The sequence below is a fragment of the Ostrea edulis genome, chromosome 3, assembly GCF_947568905.1.
Source record: "Ostrea edulis chromosome 3, xbOstEdul1.1, whole genome shotgun sequence".
Taxonomy (NCBI): Eukaryota; Metazoa; Mollusca; class Bivalvia; order Ostreida; family Ostreidae; genus Ostrea; species Ostrea edulis.
This window is the reverse complement of record NC_079166.1, coordinates 56,692,102-56,705,395: the sequence shown is the minus strand read 5'-3', so window position 1 is coordinate 56,705,395 and position 13,294 is coordinate 56,692,102. Positions and strand designations below refer to the sequence as shown.

General features: G+C 32.5%; 1 protein-coding gene across 1 annotated transcript in view; it reads left to right on the top strand.

The window, feature by feature from the left end:
• The first annotated feature begins 1,033 nt into the window (after window positions 1-1,033).
• LOC125676408 (zinc finger protein aebp2-like) overlaps window positions 1,034-13,294 on the top strand; it is a 34,539-nt gene continuing 22,278 nt past the window's right edge. Inside the window, exon 1 of the mRNA XM_056158221.1 lies at window positions 1,034-5,780. Coding sequence (XP_056014196.1) covers window positions 5,758-5,780 — 23 coding nt within the window. The 5' untranslated portion in view covers window positions 1,034-5,757. The remainder of the gene's footprint in view (window positions 5,781-13,294) is intronic.

Below are 13,294 nucleotides of genomic sequence, written 5' to 3'. Positions count from 1 at the left end.
ATAACTTTTAAAGTAAATATTGTGTTTTATAATTAAAATTAATTCAGTAGAGGGTCAAACAAAATATTTTGAAGCTTTATTCGCGAAAGTTCCCCGGGAATGGAAGTCGGCAAAGAATATGAGATGCAGAGCAATATTGTATGTATATAGAAGGTCTTAAAATCACTTTTTTAATACAACTGTTAACCTGTTTAATCGCATTTTTTATTACATGCACTTTAGATCGTCGTGTATAACTTGATTCCGATGACTGTCACAGTTAAGTTACTCCCCTTTACGTGTACGGCGTGCCGTAAACACCACAAAATATCGATGGTTTACTAAAATATTTAAGTCTAAATTTGAAATATTTCCCATTGTCCGATTTTTTGTATGTTGTTAATCACGCTTTTGTTTATTAAATTCCATCGAGTTTGTTTCTGTTGCAATTACTTTGAGGTGATTTGCTAGATTGACTAGACTATTTCTCCTGTTTTAAGAATAAAGTGATCTCGAGTCTCTTATAATGATGGGACCTGTACATATGTTATCTTAAAGTATTGAATTATTTCAAATCATTTTTTATGCCTTCGGGAAGAAACTTGCATTCAAAACAGCTAGATATATATAGCTTTTTCTTTTTTGATGACGTTTCAAGAATACATGGTTACAACATCTAGGTGGACTGACACAATTAAATGAAATCAAAATAAAGTGAATAATGCATATGAACTACTCACAATGGCAAATTCTAACTAATTTTGGAGTTGATCTAGGATTTTAAACAGTTATAAAACAATAAAATGGGAAATAGATCAGATGTGCTGCCTTTTTGATTGCAGAAATGAATCATCATGAACTATAGCTGAGTTTTCCATTAGCCTGATTCTCGAATAAAAAATGAGCCTATAATATTTAGTTTATATTTTTCTATTCTGGCATTGTCGTGGCATATTTGTTAGATTTCATTCATTAATTCATTTGAAATAGTGTATATTAAGCAAAGGAAATATTAAGGAAGATATGAATTTACAAAAACCAATTCTGGCCAGAAGATTTCTTTAGAAAGAAACAAAAGAATATGTGAATTATGTAACCTTAATTGTGTTGAAGATGAATTTCATTTCCTTACTGATTGTCCATTCTATGTTGAAGAAAGAAATATGTTTTTTAATGGTATATACAAGCTCAACAAAATTTTTATCTATCTAACAAATAAGGACAAATTTACTTGGTTGATGATTAATGAAGACAAACCAGTAATTGTCAAATTGAGTGAATATTTAGTGCAAACTTTCAGAAAAAGAAGTGATGCTTTAAAACTGCAAAAATCATTATAGTTTATTATTCATATATTGGTATAATACTGATACTGTCCATCTACTTGTATATATACATGATTAGCAATTCATATATTTATGTACTTGTTTCCCCAACATGCTGCATCCACATGCAGTTTGCAGTCTATGTAACCTGTAGTTAATGTTGTAAACTTTCTTTCTTTTTTTGAATTTCCTTCTTTATAAAATGTCTTACTGTTATGCCCTCTGGGCCCAAAATTGGAATAAACTTATCTTATCTTATCTTAAGCATGGTCAAAACACTCCAGGGACATAAAACAATCAAACAAATTAACAAACATTCTGGTATTAATAGATGATAAAAAATGAACTAGTTTTAAGCATTTCTCTATGTGACATACTCATAAGCATGTTCTAATATAATACCATCTCTTAATGTAGCCTGTCATAATGAATATGTCTGTTCTCTTTTGTTCTTTCTAACACAGTTCTGTTGAGGATGGTAAGAAGGACCCTCTCATTAGAATGATATGGTCCTCTTTTTGAAAGCAATTGTACATGTAGATACTTAGGCCAATTCAACTTAATTAGTAGATTATCATCCAGGGTCAGCAAAAAGTATGGGGTGGGTGGGAGGATTTTATTTTTTAATTTTTATTTTCTGAGAAAAATATTAAAGACAAACAAGATTTTTTTTTTCCCAACAGATCTGCATCATTTAATGGCAGATGGATATCAATCTATGCTATTTTCATACACTAAGCTTCCAGGTTAAGCTTTAATTTAAGGATATAACAGAAATACCCAACTTCTTCAAGATTTACGTCAGTAAGAACGCAAGAAATTAAGAAAATCATATAAATCTATTTTCTTACGTGACTTTTCACGTTCCTATACCGGAAATGTAAACAAGAAGTGTAAATACCGGAGTCGGATATGAAAATATTCCGGAAATCGCAAGTTTCGCAACATAAAAAAATTCGGGGCGGGTCAATTTTTGAGGGGCGGGCGGGGATGATAATCTATCAATTAAGTTGAATTGGCCTTAGCTGCAATATTGTATCCCTCTCCGACTTTAGTTTATATTGACTTTTTAACAAAAAAGTCTGAGAGGGCAACATTATTGCATGCAGCTAGCAGTCTTACATTTCGGAACACTGGAAAACCTCAACTGCATTTCAGGTGTGAGAAAAATTTGCAAGATTCATTTTCACATGAGTACTGGTAGCCACATAGGAATAATATGTCATATGCAGTCATTGTATGTTAAGAGTCACTAATGAATATTATTCCACGCAAATTTATCAGCCATCATAGAGGATTCAGTTCATGAAAAAGAAATCTTGTTTACTAGGGGTGAAACGATACAGTACCTTCTTGATTCGATTCGATTTTCGATACTTTAGTCTCGATTCGATGATTTTCGATTCGATACAATAGCATGTTCCAAATTCTTTAAAATGCTTAGATTTTTTTATATTTATTGTATTTATTGCTCTCTGCAAATAAATTCTACATAATATAAAAGCGTTTAACATAAAGCAACACTCTTATCACTTGTCCTAAAGCCGAACTGTCACCATACCCAGGATTTATACATTGGGGGTGCATTTTTCAACTCGACTGTGTCCATTTTGGTACAGCAAAGTTTACTGGTACGTTGATTGGGCAATTTTCAATTCCATTGGGCAATCAGAAACCGTGTTATCAAAAACAATGTATCATAGTATGCTATGATTCTAGAACCGTATCAAACCGAAACAGACCCGGAATAAATCGAACATCGAATCGAGACCTCTACATCGCGATTCAGTCGCATCGCAATGCATCGTTTCACCCCTATTGCATGTTTACAGATAATATTTATGCAATTTGGATGGATGGTACGTATACTGTATAAGCTAAATTGAATATCGCTAAGAATTTATTCCATATTAGAGCTAGGTAATATAAAATGTAGGCAAAATTAGCACTTGCTAAATATATAATATACCCTTTTTTATGGGAAAATTGCTAACTTTGTGTCTTAATTGCTAAAAATTCCACTTATCGTACAGTTCTTGTTTCATGAAGAACTTGGGTGCATGTCCCAAGTATTTTGTGGTGTTGGCTTGTGTATAATAATTTAGTACTTGTTTTCCCAATATTTCATTTTATCAAAATGTTTTTTAAAACAAGTTAGGTTTTAATTTTATTCTTGATTAAGATTTCATGAATAATCATGATAGTGGAGGTCTAAGGAAAAGATCAAAAGAATACCGAACCAATGTTCACACACCATGCAGTATCAATATTACGATTTAATTTTGAATATTAGCAGCTTGAAGAAAAATTCTTTCCAGATGAATCATGGGCTCAATGCATATAATTTTCACTCATGTTTACAAACACCCTTAACACATGAAGTGGCGATAAAATGGGTTTCGTTGTCATAATGGTCTCCTGGAGCTTTCCCTTGGGCACAATATTACATTTCTTTGTCGGAGTTGTTTCCCTTGAATTGCTCTGACGATTTTTAAGATCATAGGAGATTTACACAAAGTACTTTTATTTAATCTGGACTCAGCTCAGGCATTTGACATTTTGCAATAAATTCTCAAAAGATGTTTAAAGAGAGTGGAAAAGGAGGAGTTATGTGTCACAATTAATCATTTATGTTTTCATATTTAATTGTTTCGTGCCAGAAATACAGTTTGACTCTTGAAGAATGCAGAGCAATTATAATATTAATCATGTAAATTATGATATGTATGAAGTAAATGTGATGGGTTTTTTTTTATATTAAGGAAATACCTGTACATATCCAAACTATATGTATACATATTTTTTTTATGATTATCAATAATTGAAACTTATTGTGAGACGCGAATGATATTAAAACATAAAACAAGAGGGGCCGGCATACCAGTATGTATAATAAAATGTAATATTGAAATTCCTCTCACTAAAAATTAAACTGAGTGCAAACAATGTACGAAATATCAGATTTCATGTTTGTTATTCATATAGAGATTTTTTATTTTTTTAAAAATCAGAACAAGTCAATTTGACATCCGTCAATTCTCTTGAATAAATTTCCTGAAATTTAAAGGAAATTCTGAAATGAATATTTGCATGCAAGTGATTCTTTGTTTAGCAATTTTAGGAAAATGTGTTCAGCAAAAGGATTTTATAATTGCAGCATAGATATTCTAATTTATTTTGTGAAAATAAATTGATAAGGACGTGCTTGACCTTTCTATTGAACTTTTGGAGTTATGTATGAAGGTATTCAAGCAAAACTATTTTATTTGTGGTCGCAAAGTCAAAAATATTTTTGTGTAAGATAAGAAAGTTTGAGAAATATAACACAATTAATGACTGTACAGTAATAAATATTTATAGCACAATCAACGTCATAGACCCACGAGATATATCACAACCAATATATGAAAACTATGTCAATATGTCACGTAACATTTAGCACCTCCATGACATAGATCTCTAGATTTCTACATGCTGTCGGTCATAGCTCTCAAGTTCAATGATCTGGGAACATAGGACTGGCTGTCAATCTATATATCTATATATATATAAACAGTTTATGTAGAATGGATCGTACAGGAAAGTGGGTTAGCCGAGTGTTTTAAAGTTGGATGCCCTGGCATTAGATTGTGAAGTCTGTGTGAGACTGTTTTGGTGTGCTGACTATGCGGGTTTCTTTGTTCTGCCTCCAATGGAATAAAGCAGGCTCAGTATAGTCTCGAGGCCTCATTACTGTACTGTATTTATGCCAACAGTCAGCATTATATTTATTGTGACTTAAACAGAGATTTTTAGTGCAGTGAATTTGTTGTGAAGAATACCGGTAATAAAGTGAAACATTTAGAGGGAGTTTTTTTGTTGGTGAAATTTACTGATCTCTCTACAGATTGTAGTTTACCCTCGCATCCATTCAGTGTCATAAAGGAATATTATTGGCAGTAGGAATAGATATCTAGAAACAAATCCTCCCCCGGGAATTCATTCTGGAGATTACTTATTAAGTAGTGTAAAATTCCATAAGAAGCTACAATTTGTAAGGTGTATTTGAAACATATATGTGTTTCATGCAGTCGAGTACATTCATCAAAGTAATCCTTTGTTCTGATGAATGGTTTTAAAAATATACATATTGATATTTGTTCCCTTTAATGTTTGATGAAAAAAAATGGCCTGGAATATTATACGAAGTCTGGGAGAAGACTTTTTATCACAGCATGCGAATAGAAGTAATCAAATATAAAGGACGTTGTATTGACATCTGCTCGCATGTCAGAATTGAAGACGGGGACCACTAATAAAGAAAATTTGAGCCACTTTTTCTTTTCTTTCTCTTCATGAATCCTTGTGAAGACAATTCATCATTTTTCCCAACTCTGTGAAATCGTAGAAAAAGAGGAAATGTAAACAAAAAGTGATACACAGGTCTGACTTGCCAGAGATCACATTGAACTTCATGCTGGGGCTAGACTCCGTCAGGTAAATGTTTATTTTGGAACATGGTGATGGATTTATTGTTCAAGTATGTGATATACATGCAAGATCAGCGTTAAAGAGAGGTGGTAGACATTTTTTTTTTCCAGTGCATTAAATTCTCTTTTGTTTTTCAACTGCTACTGTTTGGTTAAAAGGTCAACATGATCAAAATTTATATCATGGTTCAGAAATTGTTTAATCTTGTATTTCCTTCACAAATGCTTCATCATGATGTATTATTGAATCAGAAATAATCTTTCTTTTGTGAATGAAATATGCATATGATAATCAATTATGCAGACCAAGTATTCAAAATTGTACTTATATATATAGTAATGAAATTCAAGGAGCACTTAAAGAACTATATTGATCAGGAGGTGGAATTTTTTATTTTTGAACGTAATGTTAGTTATGTATTGTTGTAACAGTTACTGTGTTGCACTATAGTGTGTACAATTTTGATTGATTAATAATGATCACATTAATCATTCCCCTTCATCAATTTGTTTGAGTTTCTCATGAGGCTAATAGTTCCTTTACTCTGGGCTTGTGATATAGGTACATAGTGTATAAATAACTGACTTCTGTTGCCTTTTGGCACAGGATATATTTAACTGTGCATACTGTGAGCTGTCTCTCACAATAACAGTATTTCTTATATGACATTTTTAACTGTGAAGGCAACAAGCTGAGCTCTCCATTGATTTCAGATCTCTTAACATTGGTGTAAAGGCTTTTCGCTTTTAAGTTAAAACTAGAAATTATTCCAGGAATAGCTCATTGATGGGATTTTGTATAGCCTATGCAGCTAATATACTATGCATGCATGAGACACTTGCAGTATAATGTGTAATTGTTCTTAGCCATTATGCATCAGACATTATTATTTTGGCCTACAAAAAGCAGTTTTTTATTAAGGGGAGGGGGGGATACACAAAACAGGCAAAAAAGTGAAAAAGCTAGTCAATATGCATTAATTGTGTAATGGAGTAGAAAGATACCTGTTGGTGAGTTAAAATGTTTGATTCAAATGAGTTGATTGAACTGTAGTAATAGAGCAGTTTTGTGACATTTAATGCATGCAGTGAATTAATTGTTGAAAAGGATGAGAGTGTAACAGGTCTTTTGAAGGGGGTCTCCATATTAAAATTTTATTTGTTAACTTACAGATCTTTTGTTCTGAACAGATTGTCTTTACAATGACAATGATTTATCTCTCGTAATGACTTCAAGATCGAATCTTTAGTTTTAGTTTTCCCCTATAGATAATTATAGATTCAGACTGCTTATTTATTTCTTCCCTACCCATGCATCCTTTAAAATCATATAGTTACCAATATAGTTATAATGCTGTTAATGTACTAACATTATATTTTGATAGAATTGCAAGTACTGACAACTTCAAATGCCTATAATACATTACAAAATATAGATATTTAGGAATAAATGTGCTTTGTATGATGAGAATATCTAGACAATGGAAGCTAGGATGGGTTTTTCTGTGTAATCGCGGTGTCATCAATTATACAGATTACCCCATACATCAATTATTTATACCTGGTATATATACAACTCACTTTCATGACCATGGATATGGATATTGTAAATTTGTTTAATTTAGTGTTCTCAGAGTCAAATATTGATTGAAATATCTGTAATGGCAATCAAACTAATCTAAACTGTTTAAATGGAAATATGATAAGTACACTGTACAATAATTAATAGCTCCCTTCATTTCTACAGGGTGTCACAAAAATCTACATATAACATATTGTACAAGTCTTGTTTGTAAAAGACAGATTAAAGGACACATCTCGTGTTTTCAAATTATACAGAATTATATGCATTTTGTCTTCCTTATGCTTATAGAAATTAATTGTAATAGTTCGTTCGCTGAAGTATTGCGATAATTAGCCACAATACGGACTTAAATCTAAGCCCCGATTTCAAAAAGCCTAGTTAATCAAACTTCCACCAGAGTTCGTTTGCTCACAAACCAAACTCTTCCACTTAGGCATTATGGGATAGCGATTTCTTAGGCCGCGTATACTGTGACGTCACTGTAGAATGACGAAAAAACATAACGTCAAACATAACCAACTTTCAAAACAAGAACGTAAACATCAAATTCATTACTTTACACAATAATTTGAACAGAGTATCCCTACTTTTTAATGATCTTTTGATCATTTTATGTTTAAAATAAAATCCATACTTTTATATTAATGCTTTTAATATTAATATCTTCAGACTTTTAACTGCGAACTACTTCTTTAGTGTAATTTGTCTGCGAGATAATCGCGGACTCACAATATACAAATCTGTATATTGTGGTGCGTCACATAGGAGAGGTCTATTCGTAGGCACTGTGACGTAATGAGGCCTCGACGGGGAGTTTGCCTAGTTAATTAGATAGGTAGTCACGTGGTACAGTGACGTCATATGCGACCTTCGTCGATCAACTTGTTGTAAAAGTAGTGTTAGATATTTTTAAAAACTCGGGTTTTAGGGGCCTAATTTATTTACCATGGATAACATTTATTTCGATGTTGACAATTTTCTAGAGTCTTATATCTTTTAGCCACCAGTGCATACAAATAGCGACCCAAATGTAGCGAGAAAAGCGAGTATGAAATCTGCATAAATTTGCGAGTAAATGGTGTTTACATCGGATCCCTGTCTAAACACAATTTGGTAATGCCATTTCTGTAAACAACTGTAATTAGCGTTGTTGGTTTTCTAAAATAAACAGTGCAATTATTATTAAATTTATTTTTGGAGAAGTTAGATAGGCCTAAATTATGATACGATTATGTATCATTGACAACTAGGCCTACTGTCACGGGTGCATTTCGAAAAAGAAAAAATAATAATAATGATCAAACTTATTGTGAAAATCACAATACTTTTAAATTATTTTATTAAAGCAATTTTATTAGGCCTAATCATTATTTTTTGTTATCAACACGTTGTTACATAGGAAGTGGGAGCGCGGCGTGCTGTTGTTGTAAACACGTACGCGTTCCTTAAAAAAAATGAAAGCATTATAATTCAATTCAAAGTCGGGAAATATTATATTTTATTATTTATAATTGAAAGTTCAATTATCTTTTATCTTTAAATTTCTTTTTTAAAACTACCAGTTGGTAGATACTGCTAGCAAAGTTCTGCCTATGTTGTTACAAGGTGAAGGTCAGTTGGTGCGAGTGTGTATTGAATTCGAGAGCAGAACGGAAAACATATGCCGTAGGCCTATATGTAACAGTGTGTAGCTTCGATAGAACCATTTTCTCGCAGTTTATCTACGTATTTGTCCAAGTGCTTGTTAGAAAAAGTACATGGACAAATTCTACTGGGGGTTTTTATGGCAAAGTCGTTGTGCCGACAAAAAAATATTCACGTCTTGTCCCTCATACCTTCCTTCGAAAATTGATAAAAACACAGTCCAGATCCTCTCTACTGACAGCAAGTACACCCTTAAACGGCACAAAACACCCTAATGCAGTGTTATTTACAAGCTGTTAATGTGATAATTGTTTGTTTGTCAATTAAATCTAATCTGTTTATGAAATGGCTATCAACTGTTTTCAAATCTTCTCGCTCGAGGTCGCATATGACGTCACAGATAATGGCGCGTAAAATATCGAAGAAAATATGCATATCGCAAGATTTGAATTTCATCGCTTTCAAACTCGAAAACTACGCAAACTGTTTCATTTAAAACACATGTAAAGTAGTTTTAGGCATGAAATGAATTAATTTTGCTGAAAAAAATAAAAAGTTTAAAATCATGCGATGTGTCCTTTAAGGAATTAATTAATGTGATAGATCATTTTAGTATTGATAACAATGTCAGAGGGAAATGTATATACAGTTATTCATAGCCTTATGATTATAGCACTTTAAGTGGGTGATCAGAGCATTTGCTGGATTTTCCCATGCAGTACTTGTGGACATATTTGCTCAAGTCTACCTGTCTGAAATTGAATTGACCTTTTCATGGTTATAAATATATTTCTTTTGTTAATTTTATTACCCCCATGAACTCAAATCTCTGGTATATTCCTTTGTTCTTGCTAAGTAAGCTAGTTTTACTTTTCACCGACTGCATGAGTAATTTCCATAAACACTAGAACACCTTATTTTCATACTTAATTTGTGTTTTTAATTTTTACAGGAATCTCCACTTTATCACCATACAAAATGCCCCATGTCTAATCTTTGAATTGCTCAGTTTAAAAGCTTAAAGCTGTGTAGTATATAATGGATGAAATATTAAAGTGCATGCTGCAGACATGTGGGACTGCATGTATAGTCATTAGGACCTGAGCATTAGGAAGTCCCCTAGTGCTTGTTATGGTTGTAAGTAGGTCATTGTGTTACCGCATCAGGAATTATCTTGCCAACTAAAGGAAGTAAAGGTGAACTTAATTTTCATAAATGATGAATTAGTTAATGAGATATACATATAAATATATATATTTATTTGGGGGGGAGGGGGGGGATATACATTTAAAGGAATAAGAAGTAGCTATTTTTAAGTGTTGATAAGTGCAAACCGTGTATTTATGACAATAGGTGGGTTAAGTTAAAATCAGTTGATGATAATAATTTTATATATTAAGCTGTCTCCTGAACAGCAACATGTGAATTGCACTGACAATATAGAAACTCTCTGTACTATTTTAGCAGGATTTTAGCTCCTGTGATGCTGAAGCAAAGCACTAATTAGGTTTGCAATGAAATGTGAAATTCTCCATTTTTTTCATTATTCTAGAAATTAGAAGTGTTGCTGTACATTTAAAACAAATAGCATATGTTATGATAGCGCAGTATTTTTACTTTCTAGTAATTTGAATTTTCTGAAAACATATATGCATATTGTATTTGCATTTCCTTCCATCTTGCACATGCAGTGTTTTGTTTCAAACCTGCTGATGCCCATCTCTATATTCCTGTCTATAAGCATTCAGCAAGCTTTTCCCCTAAAATCACTGTGGTCTTGAGGAATTTCCAAATTATTTCAAGGTCAAGATTGTCTTGTAGGAGGGAGTGTCAGAACAAAATTTTTCTCAGATAAAATATTTTGTTTAAAAAAAAGCAGGAAAAGATTTACTTTATAATTTTAATAGCTCTGAAATGTTGGAATGTATGCATCATGTTTAAAATTGTTTGTGAGTGATATATATATTTACTCAACATTAAAGTCATTGTGTAATGTCAGTCATTAACAACATCACTTTATTAATATGCTTATATATGCACTAGTATCAGCTTATTATATAATTTACATTGACACACTATACTAGTGGTTTCATTATAGTAGGAGGAAAATATATAGCCTGTAAAAAAAAAAACTGGTCAATAAATTTGATCTCATTCAGTCCTACTTCATAATTATTTGTCAGAATGTAAAGTTGTTGTGTCTGGATAACATGCTGTAACTCTTAAGAGATTTGCATGCCTTTACATGTACTTAGTATAATTTGACAATGCCTGCATTTTATCAATTCTGTGTTGATCCCTATATTCTCTGTAAGTAACAATTAATTACTATAGGTATTGGCTATCCTGTGGGTCTCCATATTACCGTGATGACAGACAAAAAGTACACATACAGTAGATCATTAAAAAAATTAAAATTAAAATTTAGAACACTACAATTAAGTGGAATTAATCCACTAGAGCTCACATCTGTCCTGTTTACTACATGACAGTATTGAACAGATGTCACATAGTGATCGAGTTACACTCCCTTCCCTTATTTAACACATACCTCCCACACACATGGCCCTAGTTCAGAACTGTGTGGATATATCTTCTCTGTGTGCATGTGGTCAGTTTTAGTCAAATGTCTTGTTACGATAGGTCCACCATGGACTCAGAGTGGACATGTGCTGTGGAATTCACTTGACCATGGGGAATTTAATTTATAGCTAACCATTGCAGACTCTTTGAGATATATGAATCAATGCTATTTCATGTATATACTCATTACAGTTGGAGTGTGTTCTAGCTAAGTACATTTTTCTGACCTGATACTCAAGGAATATTGCATAGGATGGAGTACACTTGTTATAATCAGTAAAATTACAGTATTACACAAATTATTCTCTCTCTCTTTAATTCTCTCTCTCTCTCTCACATACATGGTATTCCCATCACCTCTGTTGCAAGGGGATTATAGTGATGTGTCATACTTTTTGCTGTGATAATTTTTTTGGTTGGCCTTGGAACCCTTCAAACTGTCAAGATATAAGTGGGATATCATTGAACATACATTGGAAGAAGGAAATTAATTCTTAACTTGGTGCAGTTATCTTTATGTAATCTTGATTCTGCTCCCAGTGGAATTCTGTGAAGATACAAGACTGTTAACTGGCACTAAATTGGAAATTAATGGTTTTTCAAACCTGCCTCTCTGCTGTCTCACAGGAAATGATTTAACATTGGTCTTGAGCTTCTATTGAGTGTATATGCCTTCCAGATGGAAGGTGGGGGCATACAGTTTTTGGCCTTCCTGTCTGACTGTCTGTTACACAAGGACATATGTGACATTTCTCAATGAGATGTATTTTTTCATATTACATTTCACGTACAATTCACTTACATTATAAATCTTGTTTTTACAAAAGACCTTATCTGTTTTTGAGTCAGCATATTTTGATAGTTCCTGGTTTGTCGCAAATGTAAAGTCAGCTCTTTAGGTATTTACAGGAAGTTGTATCAGCTAGGTGCTCGTCCTGTAGAGTATTAAACATACTTTTCCTTGATGCAGTTTAAGTATGTTCATATTATTTTTTTATATACAGTGGTTCATATTTCTTTTTAAAATTCTAACAACCCCCTTCCCTTCAAAGGAACATTCTTCAAAATCTCAGGTTTTCAAAAGGATATTGAGGAGATGAAAAAATAAATTAATTAAGAGAAAATGTGAGAAACATCATGTATGTTCCTAAAACCATGGTGATATTCTTTTAACTGTGACATATATATATATAGTAGGTATATAGTTATAGGCTTATTTTCAAGGGATTAGGTTTCAGATTAGCTGTCAGGGACTACCCAGACCACAATCAGCAGGAGCCTATAGTGTTTCACAAACACATCTATTAATTATGTTCCCCAAACAAAGTTTGGGAACATATTGGTTTTACTCTGTTTCTTATTATTATTATTATTATTATTATTCTTTCTTTATTCTTGTCACCCTTTTTTGTCCACGAGTGTTCTCAGAAACTACTGAAGGGATCAAGACGAAACCTTTTTAGGATGATAGAATACTCTTTGTAGATGTGCGGAACGAACGTCATTTTTTCTGAAAATGCATGCATGTGCATGCACGTGCATTGGATTTTTTGTTTACAAATTTTGGAATGCGTCTAACTTTTTTATTTTTCAATGAAATCGTTTGATATTTATATTGCAGGTATAACTTGTGACCCTTAACCATTTCACATCGTCAAAATTTCAATTCTGCACGCGCATGCACGTGTGCTTCAATTTGATTGGATAAC